Here is a 20,368-nt window from a genome sequence, read left to right as displayed (position 1 = left end):
TAGGATTGTTCACACTATCAGCTCCAGTGAGCTACTGGGGTCACAAAGAGTTGGGCTGCTACTTCTGCTGACAGGCAGGAAAGTCCCAGCACAGCATCCCCCATCCCTGGCCCACATGAAAGAAGACTGGTCTTTAAGAGAGAGACAGGAGAAGCTTGCTGAATTCTTTCATGTGCACATTTTTTTAGATGTAGGAATCCATGGCGCAGAGGGTTCCTAATCCAAGGTCTGTGAACTGGATTTTTAAATGTTTGGGGAACTGTGAGAATGATTGGTTTTCCTTTGTAATCCTGTGTTTTATGCATTTAAAAACATTATTATGAAAATAAGAAGCTTCAGCAGATTACTAAAGGGATCAACAGCACACAAAAAAGTTTTTAATATCCTTTATAACTAAAAAACAAGACAAATTAACCCCCTAGCTCCTGACTGGATCTCTTTATCCCAAAATAATGTTTTCTTCCTTATAGCTTTGCACAGTGCCCAGAGCATAGTAGGCACTTAATGAATGTTTATTGACTATTGATTATTGATTTGTAGCCCTTTCTTCATATCTCCTTTGGTTACTTGCGGATGTTTAACATTTCCAAGTCACACAACTGCCAAGCTCATATTCCTAACACTCAGGGAGGACTATGTGATGCTCCAATGCTGTTGCTACCTCTAGGAAAGAATATAAAGTCCCTTGTCTAGTACTAAAAGCTCTTAGAATCTAGCCCCTTCCTATCTTTCTGTTCTCCTTACAAATGACTTTCCCCAATGATCTCACTGATCTCATTAGCAATAATCCATTTTCCATCTTTGTACCTTTGTATTGGCTGTCTATCATGATCAGGATGATCTCTTCTTTATATCTTCCTCTTAGAAAGTAAATATATTACCTTGCTTCCTTTAAGACTTAGCCTAAGGGAGCAGTTGGGAAGCCCCAGGTTGAAGATCAGTCCTAGTTCAAATCCAGCCTCAGATACTTAATGGCTATATGGTCCTCCTAGAACCACAGACACTTAAAAAAATGTTTGTTGAATTGAGTGGATTCTATTCTGCTACACTGGCACAGGGCTTGCATTATTAGTACTCAAGGAATTTTTGAAGAATTGTTTTCTTTCATGCTCAGTCTTACCCCTAGCCAAATTTGGTTGCAGATCTGATGGAACAACAGCAAAGTCCTAAATACTTGTTCAGAACTCGGCAGAGAAACATCTCCACCCATGGGCTCTGGGTTGCTGAATATACTGAATATCCTATTTATATGTCTGAGCATATCTATATGTCTATTTATGGACTGCTTAATTCCTGGACAATGCCTTATTCTTATTAATTTTATTCTTTCATACTTCACACAGAATTCAAAATTCAAGGGATGGTGCTGGAGGGAAGGAGAGCAGAACGGATTTTCTTGCTGTCCATAATTACAAAGATTTAAGATTCAGTATCTGGAAATTTAGTATTAAGCAGAGCTGCTATGGTTTTAAATTTTTCTTCTCTATCAAATCAGATGTAATTAAGTTTGGAGATTATAATAAAGGCTTTGGTGAGGAGAGATTGGTTTGTTTTGGTGTGGCCCAGAACAGTGATTTCATCAAAGGGTGGGAACTTCAGATGTGGAAATCTTTGGATTCAGGCAGATGTAATTTAAATTTTAGAGACTTGACTAGTCCCACTAAGTGGGACTTAAGTGATTTAATTAAGTGATATACCTAAAGTCATACAACTAATTGTTGTCAGGGACAGGATTAAAATAAGATCCTCCAAAGATAGCCTTCCCTTCAATATCTACTGTGCCTCTCAATTAAATCATTATCAATTGATATTTAAAAACAACATACTCAAGGCAGTTAGCTGACACAGTAGATGGAATACCAATTCTAGAGTCAGAAGGCCCTGAATTCAAATTTGGTCTCAGACATTAAACAGCTGTGTGATCTTGGGCAAGTCACTTTACCCCACCTGCCTCCAAAAATAAGAAGGAAAAAAATAGGCTTGAACTTCTAGAATGTTATGAAATTTGCTTGTATATTCATATTTCCTTGGAAAGAATGAAAATGATCTCTATTCATGACATCACTCTCAGTACTACCCAGACCATCACATATCTGCATTGGCATTCTCAGGTACATTTCCAAAATCTGATTCAGGAAACTGTCAAATATCATCTGTTCTCTTTGTTCTTTTTTCCCCCCTCCAACTCTAATGGCATTATTTCTTTATAATAACATTTTTTTTTTTTTTTTTGCTGAAGGCAGACCACCTGGATCTCTCTCATAATTACACAAATAACACATTTTCTATAGAGATTTGTTTATATATAACACATCTTAGCTGTGAGAATCAAAATCACAGCACACAAGAAAAATGAAGTGGCATTTATTAAGTAACCCTGTGGGAAAGGGGTAGAATCAAGGACTTTCCCCCAAAATGATACTGGGGACAAAAAAAGGAGTTCTTGATATGAAATTGTACCTGAAAAATAGTAAGTTTGTCCATTTTGAAAATGAATCTTCTTTCTCCTGTCTAACTCCTCTCCTGTCCTGCACGCTGGCAGACCAGAGGCACAAACAAAGCTCTCAGCTCTAGCACAGCATTGGGGTTCAGAACTTGAGGACACCCTCGATTTTTCAAGAGCAGTTTATTTTTATTTTATTTTGTTTCGTTTTAACCTTGAGCTCAGGCTTAGACTGAATAATTCTGATTTCCCAACCGACTCTACCTGTTTCACCTTATATTGTGAGGCAAGATTTGTACTTTTATGAGTACAAATTTGTACTTTTATAAGACTCTCCATCATCTACCTGCCAAGTCTTCAGTCAGTTGTTGACTTTTGAGATCCCTCCAAATTAAGAAGGAAACCTGTTCTAGTAAACCTTATTTCCCTCTGGTTGGCAATACCCATCCTCTTTTCTAATCAGCCTAATTTATTTTCCCCACCTATACCAGGATATACCCATCTTTGTTCATGTTAGGTAACAGGGTTATAGATTTAGAGGTAGGAGACACATTAGAGCAGGGATGGGCAATGGCTGGCACATGAGCCTTAAACTAAGGCAACCTCAGGCTTGGATGAGCTGAAAGCTGAGGACAAAAACCTCTTGCTGCTTGAGTTCTTTAAGCTGATAATTTTGTATGGCCCATTGATGATGTTATGAATATCCAAATGGTCCCTGGCAGAAAAAAGGTTCTTCACCCCTCTTTGGAGAGTATTGGTTGCAATCCCTTCATTTTAATGTAAAGAAAACTGAAGAGGATGAGGGCAAAGAAAATGTATTTATTAAGCATCTTTCAGGTTGGGGCAGCTGGGTCACCAGTGGATAAAGTGCTGGGCGTGGAGTCAGGAAGACATGAGTTAAAAATACAACCCCAGATACTGACTATGGGACCCTGTGTAAGTCACTTAACCTTGTTTCATCATCTGCAAAATGAGCTGGAATAGAAAATGGCAAATCACTGAGGAATCTGCCAAGAAAACCCCAACTGGGGTTTCACACAACTCAACAAAACAACGTTAAGCACTCACTATACAAAAGCAGAGGTAGCTAGGTAACTAGAACTCTGGACCTGGAGTCAAGATGACCCGAGTTCAAATCCAGCCTTAGAAAATTACTAGTTGAGGCTGCCAAATGTGCAGTGGATAGAGCACTGGCTTTGGAGTCTGGAGGTCCTGAGTTCAAATTCTGAGGCAAGACTTACTAGCTGTGTGACCCTGGGCAAGTCTCTTAATCCCAAATGTCTTAAACCAAAATGAATAAACAAATAAATGAATGAATGACTAGCTATGAGATTGTAAGTTATTTAACTTCTGTTTGTCTTGGTTTCCTGAGCTGTAAAATAGAGATAATAACAGAAGCTACCTCCTGTGGTTGTTGTGAAGATCAAATGGGAAATTTGTGAGTACACACATACTCATATATAAGCAATATATACACACATGTATATATTATCTATATATATTGAGGGAGATAAGGGTTTAGTTTCTAATTTGGAGGGATCTCAAAAGTCAGGCAAATATAGCTGTATCTACATATGTACACATACACAAATTTCCCATACATATGTTTATATATATTTTAAAGTTATATATGTACATTCACATATATGTACAAGTATATCTACATATATGAATATATGGGAAAATATGAAAATATATTCATATTTATATATGTGTACATATATATGAATAAATGGAAATATGCATGTACATTTCCATATGAATTATGTTGGGAGAGAAAAATCAGAAAAGGGAAAAATCATGAGAAAGACAAAAATCAAAAGAAAAGGGGAAAAAAAGGTAAAAACAGTATGCTTCAATCTGCATTCAGTCTCCATAGTTCTGTCTCTGGATGTGGATAAAATTTTCCATCCAAAGCTTATTGAAATTGCTTTGGATCACTGAATCACTGAGATGAGCCAAGTCCATCATTGTTGATCATCACATAATGATCCTGAAGCATTTTTAACTTGATTTCACTTTACCTTGGCACACATACCTGTTGGTCCCAGCACACCTTTTTGACCTTTCTTCTCTGTCAATAATATTAGTGAAAAAATATTAAATGAGGAAAAGGGAAGCTAGGTGGCACAGTGGATAAAGCTCCAGGCCTGCAATCAAAGACTCATTTTCCCGAGTTAGAATCTGGCCTTTAGATACTTACTGGTTGTGTGACCCTGGGTAAGCCACTTAACCTTGTGTGTCTCAGTTTCAAAATTTGTGAAATGAACTGGTTTTCCTGGTTATGCTCACTTCACTCAGTATTAGTTCACCTAATTCTCTCTAGGCCTCTCTGAAATCATCCTGCTGATCCTTTCTTCTAGAACAATAATATTCCATAACACTCATATATCACAATTTACTCAGCCATTCCCCAACTGATGGGCATCCAACTCAGTTTCCAGTTTCTGGCCACTACAAAGAGGGCTGCCACAAACATTTTTGCACATGTGGGTTCTTTTCTCTCTTTGACAATCTCTTTGGGAAACAGGCCCAGTAGTGGTACTGGTGGATCAAAAAATATGCACAGTTTTATAGCCCTTTGGACATAATTCCACTTTGCTCTTCAGAATTTAAATGGGATATTTGGAAAGCACTTAGCATAAAGACTGGCATGCCATAGGTACTGTATTAATGCTATAATTAAAATAAGCACTTCAAAGATATTTATGTCTGAGCCAGGATTAAAACCCAGATATTGGGTTTAAACTTGGATTTTAAGTCCAATGTATTAATCATCATATGATGGACTTTTTTCTAACTTAAGCGCCACACATTCTTTAAGTCCCACACCCTCCAGGAAACTTCCTTGTCAACCAAAACTGACCCTTCTCCCTGAATACTCATCACACAGCCTTCACTCATCACATAGCCTTCACTACACATTTTTCTTTTCTTTTTTGGTCCAAACCTATGATTTCCTTCATGCAGAGAATTCTGGGTAAATCTTTACATATACATATATATATATCAATCAACAATTCTGTAATTTATAGTCTAGAGAAATGCCTTGCCTGTGACTGCCTAAGGACATAAAGATAATTATCTTCAGAAGTAGACACTGAATTCAGGTCTTCTTGCTTAGGAAAGTAGCCCTTCTATCTCCTCCTACTAGGCTGCCTCTATATAGCTTAGTTCTTAATTATGCATTATATTATAGTTTTCTTAGTTTCATAGCTTGCCCTTGAGCTATAGACTGGGTAACCTAGGGACAAGGACATGCCTTTGGCTTTGGTATTCACCACTGGACCAAGCAGAGACATAATAGGTTTTCATAGAACACTGTTGCTCTTTAGTCATTTCAGTCATGTCTGACTCTTCATGATCCCATTTGGGGGTTTATAAGAGTAGTTAGCCTTTTCCTTCTCCAGCTCATTTCACAGATAAGGAAACTGAGGCAAATAGGGTGAAGTGACTTGTCTAGGATTACACAATCAGTGAGTATCTGAGGCCAGATTTGAACTCAGGAAAATGAGTCTTCTGGATGCAAGCTTGGAGCTTTATCCACTGTATCACCTAGCTGCCTTTTTCCTCATGTAATATTTCTTCTCTAGTATTATTCACAGAGAAGAAAGGAAGGTCTAAAAGGTGTTCTGGGACCAACAGGTACATGTGCCAAGGTAAAGTGAAGGCAAGTTAAAATGCTCTAAGGTCAATTTTTTTTTTTTAAAACTTGAGACTCACTTAGCTTTGTCCTATACTAGACACAGTGGCCCACAACACTGACCAGATTCTCTGAATAAATCATTTATCTCTGTTCCACTTAGACTTAGATGTAGTTGTCAGAATTTTTTTTCTCCCCATGAAAGGTATTTACGAGAGAGAGAGGTGACCGGGAAACTTAATGTGGGGGCAAAGACCACTTTCCAATAAGATGAGTAGCACTGTAGGAATCCAGGGCTAGGCTCAAAACGCTTTTCTTTGGAAGCTCAGAATTCCAGTGGGTAGCAATGAAAGAAACCCAAAACTCAGGGTAGATATGGGTAAGCATGTCTCCCTCACTGACTCTGGCCTCTGCCTTAACCCTGTACAATAGAGGAAACTGCAAAACAGAAGGTATCCCAGCTCTCTCCCCCACTGCACTCGATACATACTAATCTAGAAGGGCAAAGAGAATAAAAGTATTTTAATACGCCACTAATCACCGCACTGCATTCATTACTCAGAAGGCATTAGCAAAAATAAATTACACTCCAGTATTTTTGCCAAGAAAACCCCAAATGGGAAAATAAAGTTACGTATGACTGAACAACAACAACAGGTAAAAAATACTATATACATTCAAATATTTGTCTATGTATACACACACACACACATATATAATATATATTATATGTATGTATACATATGTGTCTATATAATAGTAGATAAACACATACTTGCATACAATATGTACATATATATATATGACACTACATATAAAATATATAAACACATATTCGTGTACATATAAACACTATGTATATGACTATATATATGTAATATCATTTAATAATATATAAATACATATATTACTAATCATATCTATATCTATCCCAATAACCCGGATATCAGAAACCAGACTTTATTTTTAGAACCACTGGTTCACAATTAAACTACATTTATTTTTTCTAAAATTTTTCACCCCCAAAGCTCAAATATTCAAGGAATTATAAAACAGTCTTCTCAAATGATTCAGTTCTGTGCTGCCAAACAAACGGGGAATAAAATGATGTTTTCCTGCCACCTAGTGGAAACGAGGCAAAAAAGCTATCAGGTCACAGAATTTAGATTTCAAGCTAAAAGTGATCTCTGTTTACAGAGATCCGGAAGTGAGCTGGTTGGTTCCAGGTCACAAAATTTCTCAGTAGCAACTCTGGATTTGAATCTAAGATCTCTCTTTAGCTTCAAAGCACACACTCTTTGTCCCTCTGTGCCCATCTTCTCAACTGTGAGAAACAGGTGAGCTCCTTTCTTCCGGGGCTTTCCATAATCTTTTCTTAAGGATCTACTTTTCACCTGGAATCAGGTCAAGAAGAGGAATAAAGAGGGAAGGATTTGTAGCAAAGTCTCCAAGAAAAGAGGAAAAATGGTCTTTGATGCTTTCAGCTGAATGAGCCCTCCCTGGTGAGAATCCTAGCAAAGTGAACAGATACAAAGTGGGGAGGGCTGTAGGAGATGGAGGGATCTTGGAGATTTACCACACAAGGCTCTGGATCCACCAGAAGATTCTAACCTATATTTTTCTATGCATAATAAGTAAGCAAAATGCCCCTTTAAGCTCTAGAGAGAACCCGCCAAGAGGATGAATAGAGAACTCATTTATCTGTAGATAAGACTGAGCAACAAACAAGCAATTTTTTTTTAACAGTATATCACTTCACATAAAATAAAATGTAACAAGGCTAATAATTCCATATAACATCCAAAAATACAAAGAGGGATCAATGAATCATTGACTCAATGTTGGGCACAAGGAAGGATGAAACATATGGAAACAATAATGCTTTAAATGAGAACTGAACTCAAGTTGTAGAACTCAAACTCCCCATTTAAGGATTTTCAGTTTAGTTGGACACCAGATATCTATCAAGTGTTTAGACAGGTAGCAAGTGATGTTTGGCTGACATTTGAGAAGGAAAATAAGCCAGGTTTATAAATTTGGGAAGCACTTTCATAGAGATGATAGTTAAATTCATGGGACTTGATGAGTCAACAGGTAGAATGAAAAAAGAAGGCCGTGGGAAAGTCTTGAAGCACATCCATGCTTAAGAGCTGAAATATGGATGATATAGAGAAGGAATAACTATTTAGAGTGGAGGACCAGGGGAAAAAAAAAACAACAACATGTTATGGAAGCCCAGAAGGGAGAGACTATCCAGGAGGGAGCTGATATGGGAAGAGCTGAACAAACTGGGACAGATGAATGTAAAGGAATACTATCACTGTAAAGCAATAAACACCAGGAGCTTAAAGCTTACTATCCAAAAAACTAAAATCTTGGCAACTGGTCCCATTGGAAAAAGAAATGGAAGTAGTATCACGTCTTATATTTGTGGACTCAAAGATCACTGCAGATTGGCAACTGCAGCCATGAAATTATAAGAAGCTTGCCTCTTGGAAGGAAAGCTGTGGCAAATTTTGGATAGCAGACTAAAAAGCAGAGCTGACAAAGACCTACAGAGTCAAAGCTATAGTTTTTTCAGTTGTATGACCATGAGAGTTGGACTATAAGGAAAACTGAGTGCTGCAGAATCAGTGCTTTCAAATTGTGCTGCCAGAAAAGACTTTTAAGAATCCCTTGGACAGCCAGGAGATCAAATCAATCAATGCTTAAGGAAATTAATTCAGATTGTTTTCTAGAAGGTCAAATACTAAAACTGAAGCTTAGATATTTAACACATAAGACAGGACTTACAGCAAATGACGCTGATGTTGGGAAAGATTGAAGATATAAGGAAAAGGGAACAGTAGAAGGTGAACTGGATAGTATCATAGAAGCAAGAAACATGAGGTTCAATAGGTTTTGGGGGACAATGGAGAATAGAAGGGCCTTCATGGGGTCATGGAGACTCAGACACAACTGAACTTAACTACTGAACAATAATAACCCCAGAGGAGGACTCCATTTTCTGAGAAACATGGAAAAGACGATAAACTTGCTTTGAGAGCCATTTACTTAAAAACCACAAATATGAACTTTTATAGACTTCCAGATAGTGGAAGATAGAAGGGCCTATCTATCTAGGCATGGGATCATGAAAAACTGAACACAACTGAATGACTTAACAACAAAAGAACAACAGGAATTTAAAGAAATATAGAAAGATTTATGGGAAATAATATTATTTATATGAATTCTTGTGAACTAAAATATTTTAAGGAAAAAAAAGAATTACTAGAATAATATAAACAAAAAATAAAAATGAATACTTTATAATATTTATTATTTTTATTATTGTTTTGGACCAATCCTATAATTTAATTGGCTTAGAGAACAATCCGTGAAGATAATTCCTCTATGGAACTCCATAATGAATAATTTTAGAAAGTTTCCATGGGCACCAAGAGACTTGATCACAGTCATTAAGATGTTAGAGAGTCAGAATTTGAACTTCTCTTTCTCTTTCAGAGACTGGCTCTCTATCCACTAAGCCATCTTGTCTCTATTTCACCATACATCTTTCACCTCCTGAGAATGGATGTCTCTGGGTCTTCTTTTCTTCTCATTTTATCTAATTATAATGAACAACAAGCCAATCCTGACTCCAAGGAAGAGATAAGAATATCACCTTCTTTTCATTGGAGAAGTAGTTTAGACAGAGTGCTGGATTTAGAGTCAAGGACCTGTTTCAAATGCTGACTCTGTCACTTGTACTCCTTGGATGGCCTTAGCCAAGTTATTATATTCAGTTTTCTCATCTATAAAAACTAAGGAATTGGACCAGAACTCCCTCCAACTCTAAATCTATGATAATGGGTGAAATGTTGCCATACAGAAATGATGGTAACCTTGAAGAAAGTAGTTGCAGAAGGGCAGAAGTTTCACAGACTAAATGTAAAGGATTGATAAATAAGTAGGGGGTAAGGGGACTTAAATAATGGAAGTTCAGAAAGTATAGAAAACTTTTTCTTAAGGCAAATGGTAGGGACAAGCCAAGTTTGAATATGGGCAGGGTGTGAAGGGCAATAGGATAAGAAGGGGAAGGAATTAAAAGATGGGGGCAGTGTATAATTGATCTGGTTCAGTGTGTTAATTTTGTGAAGGGAAGAAGTATGGCCAGAGAAGGGGTAATAGTTGAGAGTGCAGATTTAGAAGTCCATGGTGAGAAGAATGGGAGAAGGGGTGAAGCAGTGGGAGAGATGACAGGATAGAGGATTAGAATTAGAAAGGGAAGAAATCAAAGCTCTCTACAGTCATGTTAAAAAAAAATGCTCTAAATCACTATTGACTGGAGAAATGCAAACTAAAATAACTCCAAGGTACCATTTTCCATCTATCAGATAAGCTAATATGACAGAAAAGAAAAATGACAAATGTTGGAAGGGATACGGGAAAACTGGGATACTAATGTACTGTTGACAGAGTTATGAACTGATTCAACAATTCTGGAGAGCAATTTGGAATTATGCCCATGGGGCTATAAAACAGTACAAATCCTTTGACTTAGCAATATTTTTTACTAGGTTTATATCCCAAAGACATTATAGAAAAGGGGAAAGGACATATTTGTGCAAAAATATCTGTAGCAGCTCTTTTTTTGTGGCAACAAAGAACTGGAAATTGAGGGGATGCCCATCATTTAACTGGTGAATGATGGAACAAGTTGCAGCATATGATTGTGATGGAATACTATGTAACAGATAAGCGTGATGATTTCAGAAAAATCTGGGAAGACTTATATGAACTGATGCAAAATGAGGCGAACAGAACCAAAATAATACTGTACACAATAACAGCAATATTATATGATGATCAACTGTAAATTACTATTATCTCTCAGCAAGACAATGATCCAAAACAATTCTGAAGGACTTAGAATGAAAAATGCTATCCACTTCCAGAGAAAGAATTAATGGAGTCTGAATGCACATTGATATATTTCCTTTTCTTACTCTTTATTTGCATTTGTTTTCTTTCATAGGATGACTGATAATATGTTTTGTATGAGGGCATATATATGCTCTATGTCAAATGACTTAGCTTCTCAAGATAAGGAGAAGGGGAAGTAGGGAAGGAGAAACTTGGAACTTAAATTTTTTTGTTGTATTATATTATGGAAATGCTTGTTTTTATTCCATAAATTAAAAGAAAAATGTTAAAAATTATTTTCATATATAATTGGAAAAAATATATACTTTTTAAAGTCTACAAAATGTTTTAATTATGAAGGCAGAAAGTCCTGAACAAGGCATGGAACTCCTAAAGAAAGGAAGGAGGAAGACACCAAGCAGAAGATTTACAAGATAAGGAGCAAGCCTTTAGCGCATTCCTGAGACACTGGAAATGGAACCCCTCTAGTACCTTTGGCTCAGCTCTCTGTCAAATCTGCTCAGGCTCTATAAATAAAAGTCCCCTTTAGAAAAGGCTCATCAGCATGGCATTCACTTTGGTTTCTATAGGAGAGGAATGACTTCTGTAAACCATTCGCAACTGAATGATTATTACCAATAAATCAGTTTACAGAATTGACAATCATTTATTGAGCTCTTTCTATGTACCAGGTACTATGCTGGATAGAAAATGGACATACAATTTTTAAAAAATGAAAATATTCTTATTTTTAAGGACATAATATAGAGGAGACAATATGTATATATATGGACTGCAAGATTACTGTGACATGTAAGAACCATATTGTATGTCAGAACAAGATTTGGCAACTAATTGGATGCATCTGTAAAGGAGAGAAAGAATTGAAGATGGATTCAAGTGGTGACTGGAAGAATGTTGTGTAGTGAACAGACTAGGGAAGCTTGAAGGGCAAATGGATTTTGGGGGAAAGACAATGAGTTCCATTTTGGACATGTTTACTTCATAGAGCAAGAGATTTGGAGTAGTAATTTGGAGGTCATTTACAACTAACCTCTTTCTTTGAGATGCCTATGGGACATTTAGTTGGCAGGCAACAGGTGATGTGGGAATGAGCTCAAGAGATATTACGATGGGATATACAGATGTGAGAGTCATCTTCCTAGAGATAACTGAACTCATTGGACCCGGTGAGATCCGCAAGAGAAAGAGTACAGAGAGTTAAAACAAAACAATTTACCTGATCATTGACAGGAAGGTGGATCGATCAGGCTTGGCGTCCACAAGGTCATCATCATCATCTTCTTCTTCTTCTACATCACTTGCTCCTTGCTGCACTTTAGACTCCAACTCATCTGCCATCTGTGTGAATACATAAGTGTATAAATAGACAGGCAGATACCTATAATATAATACATATATCATGTAATAAATAGTTCACTTGTATACAGTGCTGGGATATACAATGAATTTTTCTTGTAAGTACTCTGTGAGAGAGGTAGTTCATTTTTATAACATTTTAAAAGTGCAGAACGTGAAGCAGAGTAGTAGTGATTTGCCTGGGCTCACACAGCAGATAAATAGCAGAACTGGAATTTAAGCCTTCTTACTTGCATTATTAAACTGAGCTTTCATTAGTACTGAGTGTACACCACCTCTACTTCAGCCCAGTTTAGAATCAATAACCAGTAGAATGAGTGGCTTTCTGCTTCTCATTTACCCTGCAGAGTACTATCAACCTAATCTTTCCTTAATATTATTTTTATAAAATGTTGCTTTTCTATTCAAGAATCTTCAATGACTCCCTTTTACCTAAAGCACCCAGTCCAAACTCTTCTTGCTGGCTTTCAGTGTATTTTATAGTCTGACCCCAAATTGGTCTCTAAACCAAATCCTCAGTCCCAGAGCAATACGTACCATGTTTGCTCCCAACTAACTGTATGTGCTGTCATCAGTTAGGAAACTTGGGTTATGATCCCAATTTTATTATTATCTTGATGTAAAATCTTGAGTAAATAACTTCCTCTCACTGCGTCTCAACTTCTTAACCATTAAAAATGAGAGGTTAGATCAGAATGTTACTAAGATTTTTTTCCAATTTTATATTTTTATTAATGACCTTTCTGTTTTTCTCATCATCTAAAATCACTGTAATCCACAAATATTTGCTTAGCATCTCCTTGCTGCAGGGCTTTCTGCTCAGCAGGGGAAATAAATGTGTATAACATGGTCTTTTAATTTTTTTTTAATTTAAAAACATTTTTTTAAATGATCCTTTTCCTTGACATATACACAGTCTAGATGGAGAGGTAGATCTTAGACATAAAGGAAGAAATTATTATATAGATTACCAGATGCCAAGTGCAGTGTGGACATTGAAGACTGTATTAGACTCCTAATATCTAAGAGCAAGGTGGGGGTAGAAGGAGGGAAGGGAAAAAGGGAGGGAAGGAGGCAAAGAAGAGAGAAAAGGAAAAAGGGATGGAGGAACGAAGGGAGAAAAGTAGGAGAAAGAAAGGAAGAAAAAAGGAAGGAAGGAAAGAAAAAAGAGGGAGGGAGAAAAGGGAGGAAAGGAGAAAGGGAGGGATGGAGGAAAGAAAGAAAGAAAGGAGAAAGGAAAGAAAGAAAAGAGGAAGGAAGAAGAGAGGGAGAGAGGACAGAAAGAAGGATATATAGAAAAGGAAGGAAGGAAAGAAAGGAGGAAGAAAGGAAGAAGGGAGGAGGGAGAAGAAGGATATATTGGAGTGGGGAAAGACAAGGCAGGGAAACCAATTAAAATACTGTTGTAATTGTAAATAGCAAATGTGAATGGAGAGGTGTGTGTGTAGGGGTGTGTGTGTGTGTGTGTGTGTGTGTGTGTGTGTGTGTAATTGCTAAGGTAGAAATGACAAGATTTGGTGATGAACTGGTTATGTGGGATAAGTAAGGGCTTTAATTTTGGAGGGACAAAATGAGGATGAGTGTAGGATAGGGGCTTGTCATAGGGCCTCAGGAAAGTTTGACTTGGAAAACTCATTGTACGAAGTGGGATTCAAGAATCCATTATGGATAGAATGTTTGCCCCTTTGCAATCAGAGACTAGTTTAGATTATGGTTGTGCAACAATGAGTGAGTCAATCTCTGCCTCAGTTTCCTCTTCTGTAAAATGGAAAGGACAGCATCTACCTACAACAAAGACTGTTGTGAAGGTAAAATAAGACATTTATAAAGTGTTTTGCAAACTTTAAAACATAAATATAAATATAAATGCTAGTTTTATTCAAAGGAATTTTGGATTTAATAGGTAAAAATTAGAGAATTTCAAATTTTTAGCTAACTGCAAAAATCAACTTTCCAATTATTAAAGCTATCCAGCAATGATCATCTCATGAGGTGATAAGTTCCCTATCACTGGCAGTGCTTAAGTGGAACTGAATGGCTATAGGTTAGGTATACCAAACAGAATCTTCTTGAATGGGGTTGACAAAGTGGGTCTCTTCCTAGGCTGCGATTCAATAATTCTTGAGTGATCCTCTTCCATCTTATACCCACACCCCTCCACACTCTTGAAACAGTAAAACAATGCTGCAGATACTGGTGGAAGCAACAAGGGGCAGATACTGTTCTTGTCCTTGCTAGAGTATATATTTGGAAGCTCAATTCTGAGAAGAGTAAACCCTCTGGCAGGGATTCCACATCTAGGCACTTAAAAAAAAATTCCCCTCTTCCCTGAAAATGTAATTTCAAAAACACCTCTGCTATTGCAAATGACTATATATGAAACTTTCCAGTGATTAAGCTAGTTGTCAGGTCAGAATGACTGGTCTTGTTAAACTAGAGAGAGATGAATGGGCCAAAGGTTTCAAAGTGGGAGGAAGAAAGCACTGAGTACTTAAGCAGTGGGTGTGCTGAGATCTGATCCTAATGCAGGTCCATTCATGAATTAATCAGTGAGTATTTATTAAATCACAAAACTAACATTTTCCTATCTTACTACCATAACTTCTTATCATTTCTTCCTATACCTTATTCCTCTCCTCCAAAATTTATTCTTTTCATTTTTAGGAAAAGTATTAGTAGAAATCTGTCTCAATTACTCTGTTTTGCATGTTCATTTTAAGAAAAATCAGAAAGTTTTCAAAATAAAGGCAGCATAGGAAAATTCAACTGGTTTTCATTAGTACTATTTAAAATGGAGATTAATTTCTGTTTCTGAATGCAATACATTTGGAAAAGAGACCACTCATATTATGAAATCATTAGGAAATTAGAATTTCTCCCTAAAATGTATCCTTGCTGATATTACTAAGAAAAATAAAAGATAAAAAGGTGAGAGGATTATATAAAACAGCACAAGGGGAACACCATGGATTATTATGTACTACCCAAAGCAGGAGATGCTGTAATGGTTCACTATATTTTAATTTTATCCAAATTTATTATAATTTTCTAATTTTCTTCTACCTGCAGTTTTTACAGCATGTAATCCTAATAGTGAGTAGAGTGGTGGATAAGGAAGATTATTTTGCTGAATTCAAATCTGGTGTCAGACATACCAGTTGTCTGACCCCAGGCAGATCATTTAACTGTTTGCCTCAGTTTCCTCATCTGTAAAATGAGCTGGAGAAGGAAATGACAAACCACTCCAGTATCTTTGCAAAGAAAACCTCAAAATGGGGTCATGAAGAATAGGACATGACTGAATAACAAACCCTCTTGCATATTTCTTCCTTCTTGATTCTTCATGCTCTGACATTTTTCACTTGCTTCTCTTCCTATTTTGCATAGAGGATAGATTACTCAATTTGAAGTCAGGAAGATCTGCATTCAAAACCTGTTCCTCTGCTGACTAGCTGTGTAATCTTATGCAGGTTACTTTATCTTTCTGAATCTCGGTTTACTTATCTGTAAAATGGGTCTATTATGCTTACATCTGCCTCATAAGTAGAGTTGTTGTAAACATTAAAAGAAATAACATCTAAATATAGAGTATTATTGACTATCTGATTCTTCTCATTACTTCTTCCCATTCTTCTCCTGATCATCTACTGCTTTCAGTCTCACAAGGGTGTCCTCTCTTCTTTTTTTAAACCAGTGTAAGGTATAATTTCTGGCATATAGTAGGTGCTTAATAAATGTTTAATGATTGATTGACTTAATAATCAACTCACATGGCTTCTAATATCAACCCTCTACAGAGAGCTACCTCCAGCTCTGAATGCTCAAACTCTTCTGAGAGCTAGTTCCATTTTGCAATTGCCTGCTATGTATCTCTATTTGGATGTTCCATCAGTACCATGAGCTTTCTTTCTTTTTGGTTAAAATAATATTCCCCCCATTACATATTAAAACAATTTTTAATTTTTTTTAAAGTTTTGAGCTCCAAATTCTATCCCTTATTTCTTCTTCCCTCCCTTCTCCTTCTCTGAGAAACATTAAACAATCTGATATATAAGTTATACATAAACAATGATGTGAAAATTTTCTATATTAGTCACTGGACAAAATTTATTCTTTTTACAATTTATTTTTCAAAGTACCCACAAAGATAGTTTTCAAATCACCTTTGTAAAACCTTGTGTCCCAAATTTTTCTCCTTTCTCCCTCCCTCCCTCTCATTAAAGCAAGTAATTCAATATAAGTTAAACACGTACAATTCTTCTAAACATATTTCCACATTAACCATGCTGCACAAGAAATATAAGATCAAAAAGGAAAAATAATGAGAAAGAAAAAAGACAAAATTTGTTCTTTACTGGCACTGTAATCTACAATCTCTCGATCCTTCAGTCCTTTCTTGGGTGATTACCCCTTCTCTGGCTTTAAATTCCTTCCTTCCCAATCTTAATACTATGGTTAATTAGGCCACCTCCAAACTGTTGAATTACTTGCTCTCTTGTCTGTTAGAAGCTACCAAATCCCACATCAGGGGTTACTCTCACCATTCCTTGCCATCTCTCCTACTCATGTACTGCTGGAAAGACTAAACTAGGAAGGAATGTGCTGCTAGACTAGGAATCCCTAAACTTTATGCTCCCTAACTCACCAGGCTCCTAATTACTAAAAACAAACCCTCTTATTTCTCCCTAAATGATTCTCTCTCCTACTCCCCAATTCCCCAAAACCCCTACTTTCCGTCCATTCTCTCTGAGGACTTTTCCTCTTAATTTTCGAAGAAAACTGAGATCATTCAGAATAAATTTTCCCTTGTTATCACCTCCCACTCTCTCCTTTCCTTCAGTCTTTAATGAGGTGGCTCTCCTTCCAAGTACAGTCCCTCTACATGACATATACCAAAAAGCCCATTTCTTCCTCTCTTCTCCAGTGGATTGCCCTCCTCAATCATCTCCCTTTTCTTTCCAATTTTTAATCTTCCCAATTAGGTCATTTACTACTATTTTCAAAGATATCCCAAGTCTTCATCTTCAAAAATCCTTCACTTAGACCCACTTAATCTCTCCTCCCTTTCGTGGCCAAACTCTTAGGAAAAAAGCTACCTATACTCTTTACCCCAATAAACTCACCTTATACTCACTCCTCAACCCTTTGCAATGCTAGCTTTTGTCCTTATCACTCACCTGGAACTGCATTCTCTAAATGTATCAATAATCTCACGCCAAATCTAATAGTTTTTACTCCTGCCCTCTCCTGTTGAATTTTACACTGCTGATCACCTCTTCTTTTCCTGATTTTCTTTTTAATATCCGACTGCTTTTCAGTCGGCTGGCTCATAAGAAAAATCAACCACCTATGGCATATCCCAAGGCTTTGTAGGAGCAAGTGATGCAGTGGGAGAGCACTGGTCCTGAAAGTGGACACTAATTAGCTGTGTGACCCTGGGCAAGTCACTTAATCTGTCTGCTTCAGTTTCCTTAACTATAAAATGGGATTTAAAAAATGTCTACTTCCCAGGACTACTGTAATGTTAAAATAAGGTTTTTGTGAAGGAGTCAGTAGAGTGCCTGGCACATAGGAAGCATTTAATAAGGTTAGGGAATAAGCATTTTTATAGTACTCTTTAATAATTGCTTTTTCCTTCTTTCCTTCCTTCCTCCCTTCCTTTTTTTTCCTTCCCTTCCTTCTCTTTCTTTCTTTCTTTCTTTCTCTCTCTCTCTCTTTCTTTCTTTCTCTCTCTCTCTCTCTCTCTCTTTCTTTCCCTCTCTCCCTTCCTTCCTTTTTTGCAAGATGATTCCCAGACCTATATTGCTGGTTCCACTGTCTCTTGAGCTTTCATGTCACATCATCAATTGTCATCATCATCGGATATTCCAAATTAGGATATCCTAGAGAAATCTCAAACACAACACATATAAAAAAGAACCCATTACTTTTCCTTTCTTGCTCTCTTCTCACCATCAATCTATCTCTATACCAAATTTCCCTATTTCTGACAAGGGCATCACCATTCTTCCCGTCTCCCAAATTCACAACCTTGCCATCCTCCTTGAACCCTCACTTCTCATGGCCAAATCAGTACCAAATCTTGGCATCTCTTACATCTGGCTGTTCTATTTCAAGGAATCTCTCTAATCTAAGTCAAAGCATTTACATAATGCTTTAAAGTCCACAAAGCACTTTACAAAAGTCATGCATTTTGATCTTATAATAACCCTAGGAGAAGGGTATTATTATCACCCTCATTTAACAGATGAGGAAACTGAGGCAAACATAGTGTAAGTGATTTGCCAAGTGTCACATAGTAAATGTCTGAGGTTGGATTTGCACTCAGATCTTCCTGACTCCAGATCCAGCAATCTATCTACTACACCACATTTCTAGGTCTCATTATAACTGCAAGGACCAACCCAACTGGTCCTCTCTCTCTCAACTTTGTGCACAATCAGTCCCCCATATCTAAAATGAACTCCTTCCTTACCAACATTTCTCAGAATCCCTCAATCATTGTCATCAATATTAAACATTTCTTAATGTCCCAACTACAACTGCACTCCTTCTCTACTCCATATTTATTCTACACACACACACACACACATATATATATATATATATATATATATATATATGTATGTATATGTTGTATCCCCACAGAGAATGTAAATTCCTTGAGAGAAAAAAAATGTTTCATTTTTGTCTTTGTATTTTTGATACTTAATATGGTGATTAGAACATCATACATATTTATTAAATATTTGTTGATTAGTTTTCATCTACAAAATAAGGGTGCTGAACTAGATAATGTCTAAGAATCCTTTCAGAATTAATAATCTGTGAACTGCTTTGCCACAGCATGGAAATCAATAAACATTTAACCCTAAGTATTCCCAGGAAATCAAAAGTGAGTTCAGATATGACCTTCAAATATATTTTTAGACAATGTTTTAGGAATGGGGCAAGCTAAGAATACTATCACAGTGCTGTAAAGGAGGGGTGGTGTTGGTAAATGTTTAACTTGTCTTTCCAGAAAAAAAAAATTGTTTCTTGAAGGCAAACTGTCTTTTGCCTCTTTTTGTATCTCCAGTGCTTAGCATAGTATCTGGCAAAAAGTAGAAGCTTAATAAATGTTTAATAAATTAAACTGAATTGAATGGCATACTTTTAGGTTTAATCTATGTTATTAACGTTTTCTCCATTACTTTCTTAAGTTTAGAGAATCAATGAAACAATAAATCAAACCCTGATTTATAGCCTATGTAGGTTTCTGAACCACCTGGATCCCAAACTAGATCCAAATTAGCATTCATCAATATCAATCCAGAACCCAGGGTTCTTTCTTCCACATTTGGTCCTTTTGAAAGGGATAACAAAGCCTTCCCTTTTATTGAATGACCAGGCTCACTTGCGAGTGTGTGTGTGTGAGAGAAAGAGAGAGTGAAGTGAGAGATAGAATGAGTGAGAGCGAGAGGAAGGGGTGGGGGGTGGGGGGGAGAGAGAGCGAGAGAGAGAGAGAGAGAGAGAGAGAGAGAGAGAGAGAGAGAGAGAGAGAATGAAAGAAAGAGAGAGCGAGAGAGAGCATCACAGAGAGGGAGACAGAGACAGAGAGAGAAAATGGTGGAGAAGGGATCCCAGTTAATGTCCTTATTGTTCCAATTCATGGTGTTCTGGTTTTTCCTTTAATTTTTTTTAATACATAGAATAATCATGTGATACTTCAGTTATTTCTCCTTGGAATTTGAAAGTCGTTGAGGTTTTTAACTGCTGCTTGGTTTTTGCTTTGTCCACTAAAAGGGTGTGTTTTTCTTTTTCTGATTATGTAGTTTTTAAAATTTACTATAATATTCCTTGGTCATTTAAACCCAATAATCAAAGCAAATCAATAAATAAACATTTTTCAAGCATGTACTAAATGCCAGGTGCCACCTAAGCACTGGAGATGTGCTTGAACTCACAGTTCAAGCAGTCAAGTAAATCTGTTTCTTCTCAACACCATGATACAC

The 20,368-nt window shown here is 36.8% G+C and overlaps 1 protein-coding gene across 1 annotated transcript in view; it reads right to left on the bottom strand.

The window, feature by feature from the left end:
* Positions 1-20,368, bottom strand: part of CASP7 (caspase 7) — a 55,507-nt gene that overhangs the window by 27,406 nt on the left and 7,733 nt on the right. Inside the window, exon 4 of the mRNA XM_031949359.1 lies at positions 12,235-12,356. Within this exon, the coding sequence (XP_031805219.1) occupies positions 12,235-12,356 (122 nt within the window). The remainder of the gene's footprint in view (positions 1-12,234; positions 12,357-20,368) is intronic.

Source organism: Sarcophilus harrisii, chromosome 2 (assembly GCF_902635505.1).
Source record: "Sarcophilus harrisii chromosome 2, mSarHar1.11, whole genome shotgun sequence".
In the NCBI taxonomy this organism is placed as follows: domain Eukaryota; kingdom Metazoa; phylum Chordata; class Mammalia; order Dasyuromorphia; family Dasyuridae; genus Sarcophilus; species Sarcophilus harrisii.
This window is presented reverse-complemented; position numbering and strand designations above follow the sequence as displayed.